The sequence below is a fragment of the Rhinoraja longicauda genome, chromosome 2, assembly GCF_053455715.1.
Source record: "Rhinoraja longicauda isolate Sanriku21f chromosome 2, sRhiLon1.1, whole genome shotgun sequence".
Taxonomy (NCBI): Eukaryota; Metazoa; Chordata; class Chondrichthyes; order Rajiformes; family Arhynchobatidae; genus Rhinoraja; species Rhinoraja longicauda.
Window position 1 is genome coordinate 50582888 of NC_135954.1, and position 25918 is coordinate 50608805.

General features: G+C 48.9%; 1 protein-coding gene across 6 annotated transcripts in view; it reads left to right on the forward strand.

The window, feature by feature from the left end:
- The window catches only part of LOC144604443 (tyrosine-protein phosphatase non-receptor type 3-like), a 145610-nt gene that overhangs the window by 102476 nt on the left and 17216 nt on the right, over positions 1-25918 (forward strand). For all 6 annotated transcript variants that reach the window (XM_078418867.1, XM_078418886.1, XM_078418894.1 and 3 more), the window contains 2 exons: positions 4664-4810; positions 14063-14191. In XM_078418867.1, the coding sequence (XP_078274993.1) occupies positions 4664-4810; positions 14063-14191 (276 nt within the window). The remainder of the gene's footprint in view (positions 1-4663; positions 4811-14062; positions 14192-25918) is intronic.

Sequence of the window (25918 nt, forward strand, 5' to 3'; positions counted from 1 at the left end):
GACTGAGGGAGAAAAAGTGAATAGATTGAAGAAAATGCTGATGTATTATTTAGCAATACAGTCCAGGAACACCCTTGGCTTGGTAAATGCTGAATGATCTTTTTCAAAAGATATTCAAATGTTTGTGGTACAGTGTATTGAAGCTCTGACATCAGAGATATAGAATGTTGAGTGCACTTGCAGTGCCCTCCATAATGTTTGGGACAAAGACCCATCATTTATTTATTTGCCTCCGTACTCCACAATTCGAGATTTGTAATAGAAAAAATCATATGTGGTTAAAGTGCACATTGTCAGATTTTATTAAAGGCCATTTTCATACATTTTGATTTCACCATATAGAAAATACAGCAGTGTTTATACATAGTACCACCCCCCGCCCAATTTCAGGGCACCATAATGTTTGGGTCACATGGCTTCAAAGGCGTTTGTAATTCCTCAGGTGTGTTTAATTGCCTCCTGAATGCAGGTATAAGAGAGCTCTCAACACCTAGTCTTTCTTCCAGTCTTTCCATCACCTTTGGAAACTTTTATTGCTGTTTATCAACATGAGGACCAAAGTTGTGCCAATGAAAGTCAAAGAAGCCATTATGAGACTGAGAAACAAGAATAAAATTGTTAGACACATTAGCCAAATCTTAGGCTTACCAAAATTAACTGTTTGGAACATCATTAGGAAGAATGAGAGCATTGGTAAGCTTATTAATCGCAAAGGGACTGGCAGGCCAAGGAAGACCTCCACAGCTGATGACAGAAGAATTCTCTCTATAATAAAGAAAAATCCCCAAACACTTGTCAGAAACACTCTTCAGAGTCAGATGTGGATTTGTCAATGACCACTGTCCGCAGAAGACTTCATGAACAGAAATGCAGAGGCTATACTGCAAGATGCAAACCACTGGTTAGCCACAAAAATAGGATGGCCAGGTTACAGTTTGCCAAGAAGTACTTAAAAGAGCAACCATAGTTCTGGAAAAAGGTCTCGTGGACAGGTGAGACGAAGATGAACTTGTATCAGAGTGATGGCAAGAGCAAAGTATGGAGGAGAGAAGGAACTGCTCAAGATTCAAAGCATACTACCTCATCTGTGAAGCACAGTGGTGGGGGTGTTATGGCCTGGGCATGTATGGCTGCTGAAGGTACTGGCTCACTTATCTTCATTGATGATACAACTGCTGATGGTAGTAGCATAATGAATTCTGAAGTGTATTGACACATCCTATCTGGTCGAGTTCAAACAAATGCCTCAAAACTCATTGGCCGGTAGTTCGTTCCACAGCAAGACAATGATCCCAAACATACTGCAAGCCACAAAGGAGTTTTTCAAAGCCAAAAAAATGGTCAATTCTTGAGTGGCCAAGTCAATCACCTGATCTGAACCCAATTGAGCATGCCTTGTATATGCTGAAGAGAAAACTGAAGGGGACTAGCCACCAAAACAAGCATAAACGAAAGATGGCTGCAATACAGGCCTGGCAGAGCATCACCAGAGAAGACACCCAGGAACTGGTGATGTCAATGAATCACAGACTTCAAGCAGTCATTGCATACAAAGGATATGCAACAAAATACTAAACATGACTTCATTTACATGACATTGCTGTGTCCCAAACATTATGGTGCTCTGAAATGGGGCTGTAATTTCCATATGGTGATACCAAAATGTATAAAAATGGCCTTTATTAAAATCTGCCTGCAATTTAACCACATGTGATTTTTTTTCTGTTACAAATCTCAAATTGTGAAGCACAGAGGCAAATAAATAAATGATGGGTCTTTGTCCCAAACATTATGGAGGGCACTGTAGGTCAGTTATTACCTTAAGTTCCTTTTTCGGTGCACGATGACCAGAAGGTTCTTTTCCAGACAAACAAATGTTGTTTTATTTCCTTCTTATTATCCTAATAAGTTATTTAAGAAATTGAGTCGAGAATTAAAAACATTCAGCTTTTTAATATTGGTTGCATGCAAAATCACAATATAATTAAAGGTATTTGGTATTATAATCCTCAAGGTTATTTTTGGGTGTACGTACAAGAGAAAGGATCAAAAGCTGTTCTCAGGAAGGTGCAATTCATAATTCTAAGCTGAAAAGAAAATTCATGTACAAATTTAATAATTTGATATATTATTGAAAATATATAGGGGCTGATCATGCCTACTAATGTTCAAACAAATGCAGAAAACACACTGGAAACACTGCAGATAAAGCTATGTCTGTAGAGGGAGAGAAGCAGAGCCGGTGTCTCAGGTTGATCTTTCATTAGAATTTTAACATGCTCTACAGAATGCATGAACAATTTTATTCCATAATTTAAGGTAATATCTTCAATAATTTTTTTTAATAACCTTCCTGAGGATAGTCAGATTCATTATTCTGTTCTTGTATCTAACCAATAAAAGCAAACATAAATAGAAAGTGATATTTTGCAACCAGTATTGCAATGTTTTGTAGCTTGGTTCACTGTTGTAAAAATATGGTTCAATTTGATTTTGCATTGATGTTTTGTATTGTTTCCTTCACTTCATTCGCTTATCATCTGCAATAGGTACTGCTGCAAAGGATTCAAAGTGTGTTCTCCAAATATCGCTCTAGGTTGTTTAATGAGACTTTTTCTGATTTTTATTCATTAATTCTCTTATTTCTCCATGGTGGTTTACTGAATGAAAGAATATATCATGCAATCAACCTTTAACTATAATATGTACTCTGGTATTGTTCTCTTTGTACTATCTGTTGTACTTGTGTGTGGCAATACTAGTGTATGGTATGATTTGACTGGATAGCAAACAAAGCTTTTCACAGTATCACAGTACATGTGACAATGATAAACCTATACCTAATAACTAGAGCCAGGATGTTTAGGCGCTAAAAATCTCTGAAATAGGCAGGCAAATAGGCATATTAAAATTACGAAAAAGGCATTTATTGACAATAAAAGGCATGTATTTCCACCACCAAAATAGACAATAAAGGTATACTACATTAAATGACCAAAGTTGCCTGGTTGCACATACTAGCAAATTATCTGGTATTAAACTATGCCGTCTGCCAGACAGAATATGCTTCAGTTCTGAAAAACGTCTTTCTATCCCAGCTGAGGTCACTGGTGCATACCCGAAACAAGCTGAAGACTCTATATTCATGTCGATATACTCCTTTGATTGTTGACCTGCCTCAAGTGTACCGATGACCACATTGGCAATATATCTCCCCACAGCATAGGTTGTCTCATCTATTGAGATCCATATTTTGTTGCATGCAACTTCATCTCTAATTTTCTGCACAACAATGTTGAAGTTGCTGTCAACATAATTTTTCTGTAATGATGACTCGCTCGGTATATGTTCCTCTGTGTGTTTCTCTAAAAAACCTCTGCGAGATTTGTTTTCCAATTTCCACGGTGGAATTCCAGCATCAACGAATACCTTGTACAGATCACTCAAACTCAGATTTGCAACTGGAGCCAGCAGTAAATGTAGTGAGGAGACAAGCTTGCGTATTTCCCGCCTTCAGTTTCTCTGCCACCAACTTGTGTTTAGCTGTCTGTACATGCTGGGAGATGAAATATTTCTTCTCATGATTTACTGCTTTCTTACATGCTTTGTAAAACAGCACACAGTTGGCTGTAGAGAATATATCACTCACCAAATCGTTCAGTTTTTTACAAGGCGTTGATTTAACTTTGGGCATTTTGACACTTGCAAGGGTAGATCCTACAGGAGCGGGGATGCAGACCTCTACAGGCAGGTGAAGTACAAGCTGAGAAGAGGAATCAATGCTGCCAAGGAAAAGTACTCTGATAAGTTGAGGAACAAGTTCTCAGCTAATGACTCTTCCGTTTGGAAGAGCTTGCAAGAAATCACAAGAGGAAGCACTCCCGCTCCTTGGACAATCGTCAGCTGACCAACGACCTGAACGAGTTCTACTGCAGGTTCGATAAACAGAAACTTAACCCTGGTACCCCCCCTCCCCAAACAACACTTCACACCTACTCACAGCCTGACTCAAGCCTGAAAAGACTGGACTCTACCCCACCCATCCCTCTCCAATCACCACTTAACACCCACATAGCCTGACTGCAAAAGACTGGGGCCTCGTCCACTACCCACGAATGAACGACCGATGGTGGCGCCCCCGGTTTCGCCCCGGTGGTGGAAATTTTCTTGTAAGTTACGTTAACATGGCAACAAAAAAAAGGTTGATTAGGCTCTCAATCGTGAAAAGGGCATTATCTTGCTGAAATCATCAAAAAATACATAAAAAGGCACTTATGGCACTTATGGCAAAATCCTGGCTCTACTAATAACTATATCTTGCATCTTAGAAGTTTGTCATTAATTATATTTCCAAACTAGCTTTAAGCATATACCCGTTATTTCATATTTTTGTTTTGAAGGAAAAATATTTTCAACATTATCTATTTTAATTGTTTTCCACATAAAGGCAAGTCTTGTATAATGCAAGACTCTGGAAAATATTATATTTGATCTAAACAGGTGGAAATACTATTTTTCAGTTTTAGTCCCAAAGAGCAAAAATGTCGAGTTTAACGGCATTAGTATATGAACAAATATAATGCAAAATATTGAGATTAAATGTACCATGGTAGGATTAAAATATAAAATGCCCTACTGTAATGTTTGTCTTTTTCTTCCTCAGATGGAAATCTGTTGTACCACTGTCTTAAATAAGTACATAGCAGCCCAGGGGCCACTTCCACATACCTGTCCCCATTTTTGGCAAACAGTCTGGGAACAAGGATCATCATTTATTGTCATGTTAACGACGTTGACAGAAAGAGGACGGGTAAAAGTTACATTTTTCCATCTGCTATCATAAATAATGCAAGAAGCTATTTGAAAAGATACTCCATTGAAAAAATGTTTTAAGTGCAATTTTTAGAAGTATTTTTTCCTTAAGTGAATGTAATTGATATAGTTAAATGACTGCTGCTAATTTAGGAGGCATGAGTTGGTGGGAATCAGATACACTGATGATGTTTAAGAGTCATTTAGAGAGACAGTTAAAAAAGGCAAGACTTAGAAGGATGCTGTCCTAATGTGGGCAAATGGCATTAGAGTAGATGGGCAAATAGGGCGGTATGGACCTGATAGGCATAAGGGCCTGATTTTGTGTTGTGCAATTCAAGAACTCTTCGATTCTAATTTCAGAAGAATGGTGAATGTGGACTTGAACTTTGATCAGCAAACCCCACACATTAAAGTCTGCAATAATGGTCGGTAAAAAATGTGCAACATTTTTTCAAGTGACTTTATTGCTTTTGAGATGGATTAAGTTTTTGAGAGGTATACGTAGTTCAGAATTCCCATTCTTAGCAATTTACCATTCCCTCTTATCCCCTCACATCACCTTGTGTATTTTACTTTATACCAATTTCTACCCAGTAATGTGAGATACAAAATCAGGTATGAATTTTACACTCAAAGAAAATAGAAATGTTAAATGTTTTCAAAATAGAATTTTTCTGCTCCATTATATTATTTAGATTGTAACAATATTTCCAAAAATAGTTTATTGCAAAAATGCCCATGAACTTTGCTACATCCTTTCATTCATACTAGGTCTGATTTTTCCAAATGCACTGCCAGTTAATAAAATCGTGATTGATCTTCAAGCTGAATACCATTTTCCTGCCCTATCCCCAGATCCTTTCTGATTCCTGTAATTCTGGAAAGCTATCAAAATCGCCTCTTCAGTGCAATCAATGGTTACTACAATCAGTGACCTGTGCCTTCTCCCCATATCCCTGGATTCCACCAGCCCCTAGAGCTCTATCCAACTCTCTTTTAAATTCATCCAGTGAATTAGCCTCCTCTGCCTTCTGTGGCAGAGAATTCCACAAATTCACAACTCTCTGGGTAAAAAAGTTTCTTCTCACCTCAGTTTTAAATGGCCTCCCCTTTATTCTTAGACTGCGTTTCCTGGTTCTGGACTCCCCCAACATTGGGAACATTTTTCCTGCATACAATACAATACAATACAATATATCTTTATTGTCATTGTACCCAGGGGTACAACGAGATTGGGAATGCGAAGCATCTAGCTTCTCTAGTCCTTTTATGATTTTATATGTCTCTATAAGATCCCCTCTCATCCTTCTAAATTCCAGTGAATACAAGCCTAGTCTTTTCAATCTTTCCTCATATGACAGTCCCTCCATCCTCGTGAACTTACGCTGCACTGCCTCAATAGCAAGGACGTCCTTCCTCAAATTAGAAGACCCAAAACTGCACACAATACTCCAGATGTGGTCTGTCCAAGGCCCTATACAACTGCAGAAGGACTTCTTTGCTCTTGTACTCACATCCTCTCGTTATGAAGGCCAACATGCCATTAGCTTTCTTCACTGCCTGCTATACCTGCACGCTTACTTTCAGTGACTGGTGTACAAGGACACCAAAGTCTCGTTGCACTTCCCCTTTACCTAATCTGACACCATTGAGATAATAATCTGCCTCCTTATTTTTGCCGCCAGGCGTTTGCCATGCATCTGCCCACTCACTCAACCTGTCACCCTGCAACCTCCTAACATCCTCTTCGCAGTTCACACTGCCACCCAGCTTTCTGTCATCTGCAAACTTGCTAGTGTTACTTCTAATTCCATTATCCAAATCATTAATATATATTGTAAATAGTTGCAGCCCCAGCACCGAGCCTTGTGGCACTACACTCCCCACTGCCTGCCGTCCTGAAAAGGACCGGTTTATTCCTACTCTTTGCTTCCTGTCTGCCAACCAATCCTCTATCCATGTCAATACCCTACCTCCAATACCATGTGCTCTAATTTTGCTCACCAAACTCCCTTGTGGTACCGTATCAAAGACTTTCTGAAAGTCTAGATACACTACATCCACTGGCTCTCCTTCATCCATTTTACTTGTCACATCCTCAAAAAAATCCACAAGATTAGTCAACCAGGATTTCCTCTTCATAAATCCATGCTGATTTGGACCAATTCTTTTACCGCAATCCAAATGCGCCGTTATTACCTCTTCAATAATTGACTCCAGCATCTTCCCCACCACTGATATCAGGCTAATTCTCCGTTTTCTCTCTTGCTCCTTTCTTGAAAAGTGGGATAACATTAGCTACCCTCCAATCCACAGGAACTGATCCTGAACCTATTGAACATTGGAAAATTATCACCAATGCGTCCACGATTTCTTGAGCCACCTCCTTGAGTACCCTGGGATGCAGACCATCAGGCCCTGGGGATTTATCAGCCTTCAGTCCCAACAGTCTACCCAATACTATTTCACGCCCAATGCAAATTTCTTTCAGTTCCTCTGTCTCCCTTGATTCTCTGTCCACTAGTACATCTGGGAAATTGTTTCTGTCTTCCTTAGTGAAGACAGATCCAAAGGACCTGTTCAACTCTTCTGCCATTTCCTTGTTACCCATAATAATTTCACCCGTTTCTGCCTTCAAGGGACCCACATTTGTATTTACTAATCTTTTCCTTTTAACATACCTAAAGAAGCTTTTACTGTCCTTCTTTATATTCTTGGCCAGCTTTGCTTCGTACCCCATCTTTTCAGCCCGTATTGCCCTTTTTGCTATCTTCTGTCGTCCTTTGAAAGTTGCCCATTCCTCAGGCTTCCCACTATTCTTTGCTATCTTATACTTCTTTTCTTTTAGTTTTATTCCATCTCTAACCTCCCTTGTCAGCCACAGTTGCCTCTTAAGGGCCTGTCCCACTTAGGCGATTTCAAGGCGACTGCCGGCGACTAGGCTGTCGCCGACAGTTCGCCGGGGTGTCGCGGGCATGATTGTGAGGAGTCTTCCAAAAATCGTAGTGGATCTCGGCGCGTCGCTGAGAAATCATCCGGTTTGAAAATTCTCGGCGACAGCTGGCTTGTCGGCAGGTATCGTTGCTTATTGCATTGTCGCATGCTGTCCCCAGGTTTGATAGGTTCTCTTAGATGCATTTAGAAGCACATAATATTAAAATAAGTAAAGTCATTTCAAAATACCATAAAATGCTTGTGTTTAACCAATTTATTTACCGTCAGGACATTTGACAGGTAGATTGGAGACGATAGTTTGACGGTCAGGTAAGCGTGGGAATTTTCGTGATGTTTATGGCCATCAGCCATTACATTTAAAGTGGGCTCCAAACCCAGATATGCAACCCAGAAACCAGATATGCATCTCTCTTACATTTTCAAAGAATGCCCACACACTTTTCACAAGAATCCACTTAATCACTTAAAAAATAAATAAAAAATTAAATACAGCTATTAGTAAACTGGAAGTAAATCCAGTTTATTCCTTGTTACAGTGAAGCTTGGTTTTCAAGTAACCTGGGCAAGATGTTTTATTTCAAAACTCTCAAAACTGTTCGGCACGGTGGCGCAGCGGTAGAGTTGCTGCCTCACAGCGAATGCAGCGCCGGAGACTCGGGTTCGATCCTGACTAGAGGGGCTGTACTGTATGGAGTTTGTACGTTCTCCCCGTGACCTGCGTGGGTTTTCTCCGAGATCTTCGGTTTCCTCCCACACTCCAAAGACGTACAGGTTTGTAGGTTAATTTGCTGGGCAAATGTAATTATATATTTTTTTAATTGTCCCTAGTGGGTGTAGGATAGTGTTAATGTGCGGGGATCGCTGTGCGGTGTGGACCCGGTGGGCTGAAGGCCCTGTTTCTGCACTGTATCTCTAAATCTAAAAATCTTTAAAAAAATCTCAAGTACTTACCGACTTGTCAGTGATTTCAGCGAAAATTAGGACGCCAGAGAAGCATTGACAGCCTGGGAATTTTCCCGATGTTTATGGCCATCAGCCACTATATTTAAAGTGGACTCCAAACCCAGATATGCAACCCAGAAACCAGATATGCATCTCCCGTACATTTTCAAAGAATGCCCACACACTTTTCACAAAAATCCACTTAACCACTTTTAAATTGTTTTTAATACAGCTATTAATAAACTGGAAGTAAATCCAGTTTGTGCCTTGTTACAGTGAAGCTTGGTTTTTAAGTAACCCATACAAGGTGTTATAGTTCAAAACTCTCAAGTACTTACCGACTTGTCAGTGATTTCAGCGAGAATCAGGATGCCGGAGAAGCATTGACAGCGTGGGAATTTTTGCGATGTTTCCGAAGATGGTGTAATCTCGACCTGATTCAGCATTGTCGTCGGGTAAAAGAAAATTTTGGTGATCTGGTGCGACTTTGACAGTCGCCGGCAGTCGCCAAAAAAATCGCCCAAGTGGGACAGGCCCTTTACTCCCCTTAGAATCTTCCTCTTTGGAATGAAATGATCCTGCATCTTCTGGATTATGCCCAATAATTGCTTCCAAGCTGGGCTCAAATAAAAATATGCAATATGTAACAGTGAAAAGTTAACTGTTTTCATTTTAAATGTAGTTTCCCATTCTCATGCTGATTATCTTTTGAAAAAAACATGACTAGGAAGTAGGTAGCAAGCAAGTTCCCGCTACTCTAAGCAAATTATGGAACGTCCTTTGAAAGACACTACACAAAGGGCTCTTGCATTATTAACAAAAACAGTAGAAGACAGTAATATTCAGGCTGCACAATTTAGCTTTTGAAGACCTACTTTTTGCTTGAATTTAGAAGAGTAGTTTTGGTAATGACTGATATTGTTGGAGGTTCGCTACAGCCTTGGATGAACCAGCGTAGCCTTTGTTTGATTGAAGAAAATATTTGCCAATTATGAACACTGAAATCACTCAATGCTCTTGGTCCCAAAGATGGCTGTTAACCCTACCCTTTTATGATTTACTTCGACCTGGACTATCTATGCCAGGCATCAGAAAAAAATACCAACGATGTTTCTGCAAAAGCCTACAACTTAACTAGAAAGATATGTCAACCAATGCAATAATCCTCTCTTAAGCCAAAATCCCCAGCTTTGAAGCCCTAGTTACTTTGATGGCTATGTTGGGCTGGCCAAATTGTTTGCATGCCCAACATCAGACTCCTGAACAAACACTTTCCAAGTTCCATCACTGGAGGAGATTGCCAGATAGAAGTAAAAACATTCAAGGATGTGCACAAATCTTGGTTGAAATGCAATATTTCCACTGACTCCTGGGTATCGCTGGCCCATGATTGCTCAAAGTGAAGATGGAGCATTTAGGATGCTAGTGTGATGAAATAGGAGCACAGTGGCCCTGTAAAAGAGCCTGTCCATTAAGAAATGAGCCTGTGATTGCCAAGTTAGCCTCATTAACAGCCTTGAAACTCACAAACCCAGAGTGGAACTAAGTCATCCTTGAAGATAGACACAAAAAACTGGAGTAACTCAGTGGGTCAGGCAGCATCTCTGGAGAAAAGGAATTGGTGACGTTTTGGGGAAAGGGAAACGATATAGATGATGGCTCACTCCAAATGCTTGATCTGAAAGCACTGCTGAAGAAAAGTCATGACTGAATTTTCTTTTATAGGCAGTGTTAGATGATTCATTCCAATATTGGGGATGAATAATGGTGTGATTTGCCTGAAATAAATATGTGTAATAAACCCTGTGTATGCAAGTTTCCCACTGGAGTAGAGCTAATCTATAAGATAAATATTAAAATCTCCACCATTTGAGAAATAAGGTAATGCGTAAGTGTGCTGGTGTTCACAGGCCAATCTCCAAATTGTTGACCTATTCACTGAAGCATACCAGAAGATGTGCAATATTTAATATTGCAAAACAAATGTTCTCTACCCCTATTGTGGACCGTTGCCCTTTAACAAGAAAGGTTCCAGACAAGACTTTGGAAAATGTGGACCTCTTCCCTTATCTTGGGTGCAACCACGCAGGACAATATCCTGATGACATTTTCAATCAATCTCTGTGCATTACCATGGCCTTCGGCTGTCTTGAGGCGAAAAAAAAAATGTTTGAAGATCAAAACCTCAAATCCACCACAATTTCTTGGTCTAGCAAGCAGCAGTAACCCCTGCTTTCCTGTATGATTCTAAAATATGAACGAAAATACCTACAGTGTCCTCCATAATGTTTGGGACAAAGACCCATCATTTATTGATTTGCCTCTGTACTCCACAATTTGAGATTTGTAATAGAAAAAAATCACATGTGGTTAAAGTGCACATTGTCAGATTTTATTATAGACCAATTTTATACATTTTGGTTTCACCATGTAGAAATTACAGCAGTGTTGAGACAGTCCCCCCATAATGTTTGGGACACAGCGATGTCATGTAAATGAAAGTAGTCATGTTTAGTATTTTGTTGCATATCCTTTGCATGCAATGACTGCTTGAAGTCTGTGATTCATGAACATCACCAGTTGCTGGGTGTCTTCTCTGGTGATGCTCTGCCAGGCCTGTATTGCAGCCATCTTTAGCTTATGCTTGTTTTGGGGGCTAGTCCCCTTCAGATTTCTCTTCAGCATATAAAAGGAATGCTCAATTGGGTTCAGATCGGGTGATTGACTTGGCCACTCAAGGATTGACCATTTTTTATCTTTGAAAAACTCCTTTGTTGCTTTAGCAGTATGTTTGGGATCATTGTCTTGCTGTAGAATGAACCACTGGCTAATGTGTTTTGAGGCATTTGTTTGAACTTGAGCAGTTAGCATGTGTCTGTACATTTCAGAATTCATTATGCTACAACCATCAGCAGTTGTATCATCAATGAAGATAAGTGGGCCTGTACCTTCAGCTGCCATACATGCCCAGGCCATAACACCCCCACCACCGTGTTTCATAGAGGAGGTGGTACACTTTGGATCTTGGGCAATTCCTTCTCTCCTCCATACTTTGCTCTTGCCATCACTCTGATATGTTAATCTTCTGTCCATAAGACCTTTTTCCAGAACTGTGGTTGCTCTTTTAAGTACTTCTTGGCAAACTGTAACCTGGCCATCCTATTTTTGCGGCTAACCAGTGGTTTACATCTTGCAGTGTAGCCTCTGTATTTCTGTACATGAAGTCTTCTGCGGACAGTGGTCATTGACAAATCCACACCTGACTTCTGAAGAGTATTTCTGATCTGTCGGACATGTATTTGGGGATTTTTCGGCCCTTCGAGCCAGCACCACCATTCAATGTGATCATGGCTGATCTTTCTCAATCAGTACCCCGTTCCTGCCTTCTCCCCATAACCCCTGACTCCGCTATCCTTAAGAGCTCTATCTAGCTCTCTCTTGAATGCATTCAGAGAATTGGCCTCCACTGCCTTCTGAGGCAGAGAATTCCACAGATTCACAACTCTCTGACTGAAAAGGTTTTTCCTCATCTCAGTTCTAAATGGACTACCCCTTATTCTTAAACTGTGGCCCCTTGTTGTGGACTCCCCCAACATTGGGAACATGTTTCCTGCCTCTAACGTGTCCAACCCCTTAATAATCTTATACGTTTCGATAAGATCTCCTCTCATCCTTCTAAATTCCAGTGTATACAAACCTAGTCTCTCCAGTCTTTCAACACATGATAGTCCCACCATTCCGGGAATTAACCTAGTAAACCTATGCTGCACGCCCTCAATAGCAAGAATATCCGTCCTTAAATTTGGAGACCAAAACTGCACACAGTACTCCAGGTGCAGTCTCACCAGGGCCCTGTACAACTGCAGAAGGACCTCTTTGCTCCTATACTCAACTCCTCTTGTTATGAAGGCCAACATTCCTTTGGCTTTCATCACTGCCCGCTGTACCTGCATGGTTCCTTTCAGTGACTGATGCACTAGGACACCCAGATCTCGTTGTACGTCCCCTGTTCCTAACTTGACACCATTCAGATAATACTCTGCCTTCCTATTCTTACCACCAAAGTGGATAACCTCACACTTATGCACATTAAACTGCATCTGCCATGCATCCGCCCACTCACAAAACCTGTCCAAGTCACCCTGCAACCTCATAGCATCTTCCTCACAGTTCACACTCCCACCCAATTCTTCTGTTTTCAGCTGTGGAGGTCTTCATTGGCCTGCCAGTCCCTTTGCGATTAGTAAGGTCCCCAGCGCTCTGTTTCTTAATGATGTTCCAAGCAGTTGATTTTGGTAAGCCTAAGGTTTGGCTGATGTCTCTAACAGTTTTATTCTTGTTTCTCAGTCTTATAATCGCTTCTTTGACTTTCACTGGCGCAACTTTGGTCCTCGTGTTGATAAACAGAAATAAAAGTTTCCAAAGGTGATGGAGACACTGGAGGAAAGACTAGGTGCTGAGAGCTCTCTCATACCTGCATTAGGGAGGCAATTAAACACACCAGAACAATTACAAACGCCTGTGAAACCATGTGTCCCAAACATTATGGTGCCCTGAAATGGGGGGGACTATGTATAAACACTGCTGTAATTTCTACATGGTGAAACCAAAATGTATAAAAATACCCTTTAATAAAATCTGACAATGTGCACTTTAACACATTGATTTTTTTGTATTACAAATCTCAAATTGTGGAGTACAGAGGCAAATAAATAAATGATGGATCTCTGTCCCAAACATTATGGAGGGCACTGTGTATTATGGCCAACATGGCTCTGCTAAATCCACAGACAGAATAAGCCAGTTCTCAACTGGCCCAAAGTCAGAAAATTGAGTTTCTGACATTTGAATTTGACATTTGACAATGAAAATTAATTATCAGTTCAGACACCAAACATACAAATTAGACAATCAATTTGGAGCTCCAACACCACCTGTTCCACCTATTGCACGGACTGCAGGTCCATCATTGGCCTCAGCCAGGCACCTCAGAACCCACAGGACTGGATTGAAAGCAAGTCAAATAATATGATCATGTTTCATTCTTGTATCCTTTGGTTAGATTACATGTCAACTATTGATGTAATTTATATTTTGATGTATAGTGATTAAATAAATGAATTAATAACTGACATTCCTGATCATATTACCCAAAACATGAGCCATAGCTGGACTATCAGATTGCTGTAACTTTGTTTTGTTCTTGATACAGAATCTTGTAACAAAGTTTGTGTGCTTTTAATAATTAGAAAATGTCACAATATATTTTATCAATTGATTCATAGTGTTTGCTTGGTGTCACCTTGAAACCAGCTTAACTTTTTAAATGACTTTTCTGCTTTTCTTACAGGTGAAATGCCATCAGTATTGGCCAGATCCTCCCGAAATAAGCACATATGGCAATTTTCAGGTGACGTGTCACTTGGAAAATTGTAGCATCGCCTACGTTGTCAGAGAAATGACACTTACTAATTTAGAGGTAGGTGTCATTTATTATTTGATGATTTAAAAAAAAATCAATTTTCCCTTGCCTATATTTTTATTTCAGAATGCATATCTTCATTTGCTTTGTCCGTTGTTAAGTCCACTACTATATAGTGAAAGGAAAAACTGCAAAAATTCTGAATTGCAAATTAAATTGAGAAGTACCAGAAGTGTACAAAAGCTCAGTGAATCTATGTGCAAGAAAAGCAGATTAGGGGTTTAAGGTTTGCGGCATATAGAGGTATACTGCATGGAAACAGACCCTTTGGCCCAACTAGCCCATGCCAACATGTCCCATCTACACTGCATGCCTGCCTGCATTTGGCACATATCCTTCTAAACCTATCCTATCCATGTACCTGTCTAAATGTCTTTTAAACGTTGTGATAGTCCGGCCTACCACTTCTGGCAGATCGTTCCATGTACCCACCATCTTTAGTGTGTAAAATAAAGTTGCCCCTCGGGTTTCTATTATAGCTCTGAAGTGTAGATGGAGTCATGGTCTTTCCGTGCTGTGTGACTCCAACTAAATTTCATGCATCAGCCCAACTCATCCATGCCGACCAAAATGCCCCATGGAAAAATAGTCCCATTTGCCAGCGTTTGACCTATCTATATCTGTCTGTCCTTTTTTTTGGTTTGCACAGCCAAACCGGTACACCATAGCGCTACAATATTTGGCCCACGCTACTCACCACTATCCTGCCCGCAATGTCTAACAACTCTCATTGCAATTGAAGCTACATTTGTAAAGCTAGAGACATTTTAAAGTTTAAATATTCACTTTTTAACCCATTTCCTGAAAGTCCTCAGCGTACGACATCACAATGGGCGACGTTCGACTTCATTTGCTCCTCACTCGCCAAAACAAGATGTGGGGTTGAGGGGAGGGGAGGGGAGGGGAAATAGGGGTGGGGAGGGGGGAATGGGGGTGGAGCCAGGGCTGGGGGGGTGGGGGTGGGGGCAGGGGAGGGGCAAGTGGGGGTGGGGTTGGGGGGGATGGAGCGGGTCAAAGGGGATTGAGTGGGGGGGGGGGGGGGAATTGAGGGTGCTACACTAATACAGGAGAGGCTTTCGGTCCACGGCTCACTCAGTTCCACCCTTCCCTGTTCCCCCTCTCCCCTTCCCTGTTCCCCCTCTCCTCTTCCCTGTTCCCCCTCTCCTCTTCCCTGTTCCCCCCTCTCCCCTTCCCTGTTCCCCGCTCCCCTTCCCTGTTCCCCGCTCCCCTTCCCTGTTCCCCGCTCCCCTTCCCTGTTCCCCGCTCCCCTTCCCTGTTCCCCGCTCCCCTTCCCTGTTCTCCCCTTCCCTGTTCTCCCCTTCCCTGTTCTCCCCTTCCCTGTTCCCCGCTCCCCTTCTCTGTTCCCCGCTCCCCTTCCCTGTTCCCCGCTCCCCTTCCCTGTTCCCCGCTCCCCTTCCCTGTTCCCCGTTCCCCTTCCCTGTTCCCCGCTCCCCTTCCCTGTTCCCCGCTCCCCTTCCCTGTTCCCCGCTCCCCTTCCCTGTTCCCCCCTCTCCCCTTCCCTGTTCCCCCCTCTCCCCTTCCCTGTTCCCCCCTCTCCCCTTCCCTGTTCCCCCCTCTCCCCTTCCCTGTTCCCCCCTCTCCCCTTCCCTGTTCCCCCCTCTCCCCTTCCCTGTTCCCCCCTCTCCCCTTCCCTGTTCCCCCCTCTCCCCTTCCCTGTTCCCCCCTCTCCCCTTCCCTGTTCCCCCCTCTCCCCTTCCCTGTTCCCCGCTCCCCTTCCCTGTTCCCCGCTCCCCTTCCCTGTTCCCCGCTCCCCTTCCCTGTTCCCCGCTCCCCTTCCCTGTTCCCCGCTCCCCTTCCCTGTTCCCCGCTCCCCTTCCCTGTTCCCCCTCTCCCCTTCCCTGTTCCCCCCTCTCCCCTTCCCTGTTCCCCCCTCTCCCCTTCCCTGTTCCCCCCTCTCCCCTTCCCTGTTCCCCCCTCTCCCCTTCCCTGTTCCCCCCTCTCCCCTTCCCTGTTCCCCCCTCTCCCCTTCCCTGTTCCCCCCTCTCCCCTTCCCTGTTCCCCCCTCTCCCCTTCCCTGTTCCCCCCTCTCCCCTTCCCTGTTCTCCCCCTCTCCCCTTCCCTGTTCCCCCCTCTCCCCTTCCCTGTTCCCCTCTCCCTTCCCTGTTCCCCCCTTCCCTGTTCCCCCTCTCCCCTTCCCTGTTCCCCCCTCTCCCCTTCCCTGTTCCCCCTCTCCCCTTCCCTGTTCCCCTCTCCCTTTCCCTGTTCCCCCTCTCCCCTTCCCTGTTCCCCCTCTCCCCTTCCCTGTTCTCCCCTCTCCCCTTCCCTGTTCCCCCTCTCCCCTTCCCTGTTCCCCCTCTCCCCTTCCCTGTTCCCCCCTCTCCCCTTCCCTGTTCCCCCTCTCCCCTTCCCTTTTCCCCCTCTCCCCTTCCCTGCTCCCCCTCTCCCCTTCCCTGTCCCCCCTCTCCCCTTCCCTGTCCCCCCTCTCCCCTTCCCTGTCCCCCCTCCCCTTCCCTGTCCCCCCCTCCCCTTCCCTGTCCCCCCTCCCCTTCCCTGTTCCCCTCTCCCCTTCCCTGTCCCCCCTCCCCTTCCCTGTCCTCCCCTTCCTGTCCTCCCCTTCCCTGTCCTCCCCTTCCCTGTCCCCCTCCCCTTCCCTGTTCCCCCCCTCCCCTTCCCTGTTCTCCCCTCCCCTGTTCCCCCCTCCCCTTTCCCTGTTCCCCCCTCCCCTTCCCTGTTCCCCCCTCCCCTCCCCTTCCCTGTTCCCCCCTCTCCCCTTCCCTGTTCCCCCCCCCTTCCCTGTTCCCCCCCTCCCCTTCCCTGTTCCCCCCTCCCCTTCCCTGTTCCCCCCTCCCCTTCCCTGTCCCCCCCCCTCCCCTCCCCTGTTCCCCCTCTCCCCTTCCCTGTTACCCCTCTAAGAGGAATGGACCAATGGGTCCACTTGGTCTAGTATCTATCTTCTATCTATCTATCTATCTATCTATCTATCTATCTATCTATCTATCTATCTATCTATCTATCTATCTATCTATCTATCTATCTATCTATCTATCTATCTATCTATCTATCTATCTATCTATCTATCTATCTATCTATCTATCTATCTATCTATCTCTATCTATCTATCTATCTATCTATCTATCACTAAAACTCAGATCTTGTATGTATATATATTTCACTGATGTCGGCTGAATACGGCAATGGCTTTTTGTACCGCCTTAATCACCATGCGGTTCGCTGCTGGAAAATGATGTTTTTATTTAATTCGGTCGCATATTTTTTAAGTTACAGAGGTTTAAAAGCGCTGCCCCCCCCCTCATTTATCGAAGTTTTGACAGAAGGGGGGCGCTGGGCTGTGCTCAGTACGCATGCGTGGAATCTCCTCACTCTGTACTCAGCACGCATGCGCGGCATCTCCTCACTCGCACCAAAACAATGGGCGCCGTTAGCGGCGCAAGCCCGCGATCACCGGCTCACCTCTCCTCTCTCCCCTTGCTTCTCTCCTCTCTCCCACACACGGGAGAACATCTCCGCGCTATCCCCCCCCCCCCCCCGGGCCTTTGAATGATGCGATCTCCACCCCCCCCCCCCCCCCGGACCTTTCACTGTTCAGATCCCCCGCACCCCCCCCCCGGGCCTTTAACTGATGCTAAGAGTGTGTCTGGGGGGGGGGTCTGAGAATGGGGACTGGGGAGTGGGACAACAGGGGTCGTGCGGAGGGGACTTGGTGGTGGGGGAAAGAGGGGTACTGGGAAAAGGGGAGGTCCATATCCCTCCCCTCTCCCCCATCCCTCCCTCCTCCCCTCTCTCCCCCCCCTCCCTCCCTCCACCAATACCACCCCATCTCTCATCACCCTCCCCCCTCCCTCCCCCCTCCATCCTCAACACATCCCTCCCTCCAGCACTCCCTCCCCCTCGATCACTCCACACCTCCCTCCCACAAACCTCCCTCTCCCTCCCTCCCCCCTTCACTCCCTCCCCCCCTCCCGGATACAATGGAAACCCTAAGAGGACGGGCCAAAGGGGAGAGTGTGGGGAGAGTAAGAGTGGGGATGGGGGAGAAGAGAATGGGGGAGTGGGGAATGGGCCCAACGGGCCCTCTTTGTCTAGTCTATCTATATACTACTAAAACTCAGATCTTGTAGCGTTGTATATATATTCCACTGATGTCGGCTGAATACGGCAAAACGGTGAACCGTAGCGCCACGATTTTTGTACCGTCTTAATCACCACGCGGGCCAATGCTGGAAAATGATTTTTTTATTTAATTCTGTCGCATATTTTTTAAGTTACACAGGTTTTAATGCAATGCCCCCCCCCCTTATTGAGGTTTCGATAGAGGGCGCTGCGGTGAGGCAGTGCTCAGTACGCATGCGCGGAATCAACTCACTCTGTGCTCAGCACGCATGCGCGGAATCTCCTCACTCGCAACAAAAAAATGGACGCCGTTAGCGGCGCCAGCCCGCGATCACCGGCTCACCTCTCCTCTCCCCCCCTGCTTCTCTCCTCTCTCCCACACCCGGGAGAACATCTCCCCGCTATCCCCCCCCCCCCCCCCGGGTCCATCCTCAACACCTCCCTCACTCCACCACCACCTCACCGCCCAAGGGGAGGGTGTGGGGAGAGTAAGAGTGGGGCTGGGGGAGGAGAAAATGGGAGGTGTGGGGACGGGCCCAAAGGGCCCGCTTTGAACGGGCACACTTGTTCTAGTATACTATTAAAACTCAGATCGAAGTTTTTACAGAAGGGGGGCGCTGCGGTGCGGATTAATCTTCATTGTGATGTCACAATGCCCCTGTGAGATGAACTCAAGCTGACCCCCCTTCCCCCCCCCCCCCCCCCGCGGTATTCAGCGTGTGATGTCACAATGGACAAGCAGCTGCTATTGGGTGTCTGCTCTTTACAAATTTACATTTTTTTATTTTTAACCTTTTTTTTCAAGGTCTTCAGCTTGTGACGTCACAATGCTTGGGTGCGATGGGCTACTTTGTTGCAAAAAGCAACTGATTGTTTTTTAAAGTTATGTTTTTTATTGCAAGTCACTTAACATACACAGATCAGCATGGGGCCCCAAAAAGAAAGGGGAGGTCCCCCTTCCCCCCTCAACCCCTTCCTCCCCACTCCTTCCCAACTCCCTCCCCATCCCTCCCCACCTCCCTCACCCCTCGGGGATGGGCCCAATGGGGAAAGAGGGGTACTGGGAAAAGGGGAGGTCCCCCTCCCTCCCCCCCTTCCCCTCTCCCTCCCCCCTCCCTCCACCTCCCCCCCTTCCCCCTCCCCCCTTTCCCCCTCCCCCCTTTCCCCCTCCCCTCCATCCCCTTCCCCTCCCCCCTCCCTCCCCGCCTCCCGGTTACAATGGAAACCCTACGGGGACGGGACCAACGGGGAAAGAGGGGTACTGGGAAAAGGGGAGGTCCCCCTCCATCCCCCCTCCCCTCCCCCCCCCAACCCCCTCCCCCCCTTCCCCATCCCCTCCCCCCTTACCCCCTCCACTCCACCTCCCTCCCCTCCTCCCTCCACACCTCCCTCCTCCCTCCCTCCCCCCCTCCCGGTTACAATGGAAACCCTACGAGGACGGGCCCAACGAGGAAAGAGGGGTACTGGGAAAAGGGGAGGTCCCACTCCCTCCCCCCTCCCCTCCCCCCTCCCTCCCCCTTCCCTCCTTCCACCCTCCCTCCCCCCCTCCCAGTTACAATGGAAACCCTACGGGGATGGGCCCAACGGGGAAAGAGGGATACTGGGGAAAGAGGGATACTGGGAAAAGGGGAGGTCCCCCCTCCCTCCCCCCTTCCCCCTCCCCCCTTCCCCCTCCCCCTACCCCCTCCCCCCTCCCCCTACCCCCTCCCTCCCCCCCTCGCTCCCCCCCTCCCCCCACCTTCCCCCCTCCCCTCCCCCTTCCCCTCCTCCCCCTTCCCTCCCTCCCCTCCTCCCGGTTACAATGGAAACCCTATGAGGACAGGCCCAACGGGGAAAGAGGGGTACTGGGAAGAGGGGAGGTCCCCCTCCCTCCCTCCTTCCCCTCCCCCCTCCCTCCCCCCTCCCCCCCTACCCCCTCCCTCCCCCTTCCCCCCTCTCCCCCTCCCTCCCCCTCCCCCCTATCCCCCTCCCTCCCCTCTCCCTCCCCCCTCCTCCCTCCCCCTCCTCCCTCCCTCCCCCTCCCCCCCCCACTCCCCTCCCGGTTACAATGGAAACCCTACGAGGACGGGCCCAACGGGCACACTTGTGCTAGTCTATCTATCTATCTATCTATCTATCTATCTATCTATCTATCTATCTATCTATTATCTATCTATCTATCTATCTATCTATCTATCTATCTATCTATCTATCTATATACTACTAAAACTCAGATCTTGTGTTATATATATATATAACACTGATGTCGGCTGAATACGGCAATTCCGGCAAAACGGTGAACCGTAGCGCCACGATTTTTGTACCGCCTTAATCAGCATGCGGTTCGCTGCTGGAAAATGATATTTTTATTTAATTCGGACGCATATTTTTTAAGTTACAGAGGTTTAAAAGTGCTGCCCCCCTGATTTATCGAAGTTTTGACAGAAGGGGGGCGCTGCGGTGCGGATTGTGATGTCACAATGCCCCTGTGAGATGGACTCGAGCTGACCCCCCTTCCCCCCCACCCCAGCGGTATTCAGCGTGTGACGTCACAATGCCCCTGTGCTACATTGTTGCGAAGAGCTGTCAAGTCAAGTCCATTTTATTTGTACAGCACATTTAAAAACAACCCACGTTGACCAAAGTGCTGTACATCTGATTAGGTACTAAGGAAAAAAATGAAACATACAGTAGCACACAAACAGTTCACAGCGCCTCCTCAATGAGCCTCAAACGCTAGGGAGTAGAAATAGGTTTTGAGCCTGGACTTAAAGGAGTCGATGGAGGGGGCAGTTCTGATGGGGAGAGGGATGCTCTTTCCACCCTCCCCCTCTCTCCCTCCCCCCTCCCCCCTTTCCCCCCTCCCCCCCTTTCCGCCCTCCCCTTCCACCCTCCCCTCCCCTCCCCCCTCCCTCCCCCTTCCCTCCCCCCACTCCCCTTCCCCCTTCCCCCTCCCCTCCTCCCTCCACACCTCCCTCCTCCCCCCCTCCCCCTTCCCTCCCTCCCCTTCTCCCGGTTACAATGTAAACCCTACGAGGACGGGCACAATGGGGAAAGAGGGGTACTGGGAAAAGGGGAGGTCCCCCTCCCTCCGCCCTTCCCCTCCCCCCTCCCTCCCCCTCCCCCTCTCTCCCTCCCCCCTCCCCCTCTCTCCCTCCCCCCTTACCCCCCTCCCCTTCCCCCCCTCCCCTCCCCTACCCCCTCCCTCCCCCTCCCCTCCTCCCTCCACACCTCTCTCTCTCCCCCTTCCCTCCCTCCCCTCCTCCCGGTTACAATGGAAACCCTACGAGGACGGGCCCAACGGGCACACTTGAGATGGGTGCTACAGTGAGAAGCACTATGTGACCGCAAATGTTTCAAAACAAGCACTTAAAAAGCACTTATCTCTTTTTAAAGTATATTTTTTTATTGCAAGTCACTTAACATACACAGATCAGCATTGGGCCCATATGCTCGTGGGCCACCGGGGCAAGTGTTTCGAAAAAAGCACTGAGAGTGTGTATGGGGAGAGAGAGAATGGGGGGGGGGGTCTGTGAATGGGGACTGGGGACAACAGGGGTCGTTGCGGAGGGGGCTTGGTGGTGGGGGAAAAAGGGGTACTGGGAAAAGGGGAGGTCCCACTTCCCCCATCAACCCCTTCCTCCCCCCTCCTTCCCACCTCCATCCCCACTCCCTCCCCCCCTCCTTCCCCCCTCAATCCCAACCTCCATCACCACTCAGCCCCTAACTCCCTCCCTCCCTCCTTCCCTCCATCCCACCCTCCCCCCCTCCCTCCACCATTCCATCCCTCTCCCCCTCCCCCCTCCCGGTTACAATGGAAACCCTACAGGGACGGGCCCAACGGGGAAAGAGGGGTACTGGGAAAAGGGGAGATCCCCCTCCCTCCCCCCTTCCCCCTCCCTCCCCCCTCCCCCCTACCCCCCCTCCCCTCTCCCCCTCCCTCCCCCTACCCCTTCACTCCCCCCTTCCCCCCTCCCCTCCCTCCCCCCTCCTCCCTCCCTCCCCCTTCCCTCCCTCCCCTCCTCCCGGTTACAATGTAAACCCTACGAGGACGGGCCCAACGGAGAAAGAGGGGTATTGGGAAAAGGGGAGGTCCCCCTCCCTCCGCCCTTCCCCTCCCCCTCCCCCCCTCTCCCTCCCCCCCTCCCCTCCCCCCCCTCCCCCCCCTCCCCTCCCCCTCCCCTCCCTCCCTCCCCCTCCGCTCCTCCCTCCACACCTCCCTCCTCCCTCCCTCCCCCTTCCACCCTCCCTCCCTCCCCCCGCCCCTCCCCCTCTCCCTCCCCCCTCCCTCCACCTCCCCCTCCCCCCCTTCCCCCTCCCCCTCCCCTCCCCCCCTCCCTCCCCCTCCCCTCCTCCCTCCACACCTCCCTCCCTCCCCCCTCTCTCCCTGTCTCACGGTTACAATGGAAACCCTACGAGGACGGGCCCAACGGGGAAAGGGGTGTGCTGGGGAAAGGGGGGGGGGTAGAGTAAGAGTGTATCTGGGGGAGAGAGAATGGGGGGGTCTGAGAATGGGGACTGGGGAGGGGGACAACAGGGGGCTTGGTGGTTTGGGAAAGAAGAGTACTGGGAAAAGGGGAGGTCCCCCTCCCTCCCCACTCTCCTCCCTCCCTCATCCCTCCCTCCCTCCCGTCCCAGCAGCGCTGACCGCCGGGAGGTGTAGTCGCCGTCGCCTCTCCCGCTGTTTGATTTCATTTATAACAAAGACATTTATTTAAAATGAGGAATGTGATTTTCATTAAGTTTGATTTTATTTATTTTAAAAAAGCTGATGCTCTATAGTTAAGTTTATTTCCTTTTCAACAAAGAACGCTGTTCATTTTAAAGTAAAATAGACCCTCCCCCCCCACCCCCCTCCCTCCCCTCTCCCTCCCCATCCCCCTCCCCCCCCTTCCCCCTCCCCTACCCCCTCCACTCCACCCTCCCCTCCCCCCCTCCCTCCCCCTTCCCTCCCTCCCATCCTCCCGGTTACAATGGAAACCCTACGAGGACGGGCCCAACGGGCCCACTTGGTCTAGTATCTATATACTACTAAAACTCAGATGTTGTGTATATATATATATATAACACTGATGTCGGCTGAATACGGCAATTCCGGCAAAACGGTGAACCGTAGCGCCACGATTTTTGTACCGCCTTAATCAGCATGCGGTTCGCTGCTGGAAAATGATATTTTTATTTAATTCGGACGCATATTTTTTAAGTTACAGAGGTTTAAAAGTGCTGCCCCCCCTGATTTATCGAAGTTTTGACAGAAGGGGGGCGCTGCGGTGCGGATTGTGATGTCACAATGCCCCTGTGAGATGGACTCGAGCTGACCCCCCTTCCCCCCCACCCCAGCGGTATTCAGCGTGTGACGTCACAATGCCCCTGTGCTACATTGTTGCGAAGAGCTGTCAAGTCAAGTCCATTTTATTTGTACAGCACATTTAAAAACAACCCACGTTGACCAAAGTGCTGTACATCTGATTAGGTACTAAGGAAAAAAATGAAACATACAGTAGCACGCAAACAGTTCACAGCGCCTCCTCAATGAGCCTCAAACGCTAGGGAGTAGAAATAGGTTTTGAGCATGGACTTAAAGGAGTCGATGGAGGGGGCAGTTCTGATGGGGAGAGGGATGCTCTTTCCACCCTCCCCCTCTCTCCCTCCCCCCTCCCCCCTTTCCCCCCTCCCCCCCTTTCCGCCCTCCCCTTCCCCCCCTCCCTCCCCTCCTCCCTCCCTCCCCCTTCCCTCCCTCCCCTCCTCCCGGTTACAATTGAATCCCTACGAGGACGGGCCCAACGGGGAAAGAGGGGTACTGGGAAAAGGGGAGAGCCCCCTCCCTTCCCCCTCCCTCCCCCTCCCCCCTACCCCCCCTCCCCTCTCCCCCTCCCTCCCCCTACCCCCTCACTCCCCCTACCCCCTCACTCCCCCCTTCCCCCCTCCCCTCCCCCCCTCCCTCCCCCCTCCTCCCTCCCTCCCCCTTCCCTCCCTCCCCTCCTCCCGGTTACAATGGAAACCCTACGAGGACGGGCCCAACGGGGAAAGAGGGGTACTGGGTAAAGGGGAGGTCCCCCTCCTCCCCCTTCCCCTCCCCCTCCCTCCCCCTACCCCCCCTCCCTCCCTCCCCTCTCCCTCCCCCTACCCCCTCCCCTCCCCCCTCCTTCCCCATCTCCCTCCACACCTCCCTCCTCCCTCCACACCTCCCTCCTCCCTCCCTCACCCTTCCCTCCCTCCCGTCCTCCCGGTTACAATGGAAACCCTACGAGGACAGGCCCAACGGGGAAAGAGGGGAACTGGGAAAAGGGGAGGTCCCCCTCCTTCCCCCCTTCCCCCCTCCCCTCCCCTCCCAAACAGTTCACAGTACCTCCTCAATTAGCCTCAAAAGCTAGGGAGTAGAAATAGGTTTTGAGCCTGGACTTAAAGGAGTCGATGGAGGAGGCAGTCCTGATGGGGAGAGGGATGCTCTTTCAACCCTCCCCCTCTCTCCCTCCCCCCTCCCCCCCCTCCCCCCTTTCCGCCCTCCCCTTCCCCCCCTCCCTCCCCTCCTCCCTCCCTCCCTCCCTCCCCTCCTCCCGGTTACAATGGAAACCCTACAAGGACGGGCACAACGGGGAAAGAGGGGTACTGGGAAAAGGGGAGGTCCTCCTCCCTCCCCCCCCTTCCCCCTCCCCTCCCCCCCCCTCCATCCCCCTCCCCCCTCCCTCCCCGCCTCCCAGTTACAATGGAAACCTTACGGGGATGGGCCCAACGGGGAAAGAGGGGTACTGGGAAAAGGGGAGGTCCCCCTCCCTCCCCCTATCCCCCTCCCTCCCCCCATCCACCCTCCCGCCACCCCTCACCCTCCCCTCCTCCCTCCACACCTCCCTCCTCCCTCCCTCCCCCTTCCCTCCCTCCCCTCCTCCCGGTTACAATGGAAACCTTACGAGGACTGGCCCAACGGGGAAAGAGGGGTACTGGGAAAAGTGGAGGTACCCCTCCCTCCCCCCTTCCCCCTCCCCCCCTCCCTCCCCCCCCTCCCCCCTCCCCTCCCCTCCCCCTCCCTCCCCCTCCCCTACCCCACTCCCTCCCCTCTCCCTCCCCCCCTTCTCCCCTCCTCCTCCCTCCCCCTCCCCTGCCCTCCTCCCTCCCTCCCCCTTCCCTCCCCCGCACTCCCCTCCCGGTTACAATGGAAACCCTACGAGGACGGGCCCAACGGGCACACTTGAGATGGGTGCTACAGTGAGAAGCACTATGTGACCGCGAATGTTTCAAAACAAGCACTTAAAAAGCACTTATCTCTTTTTAAAGTATTTTTTTTTATTGCAAGTTACTTAACATACACAGATCAGCATTGGGCCCATATGCTCGTGGGCCACCGGGGCAAGTGTTTCGAAAAAAGCACTGAGAGTGTGTATGGGGAGAGAGAGAATGGGGGGGGGGGGGGTCTGTGAATGGGGACTGGGGACAACAGGGGTCGTTGCGGAGGGGGCTTGGTGGTGGGGGAAAGAGGGGTACTGGGAAAAGGGGAGGTCCCCCCCTTCCCCCCTCCCTTACACCCTCCCTCCCCCTCTCCTCCCCTCTCCCCCTCCCTCCCTCCCCACTCTCCTCTCCTCCCTACCTCATCCCTCCCTCCCTTCCCCGCAGCGCTGACCGCCGGGAAGTGTAGTCGCCGTCGCCTCTCCCGCTTCT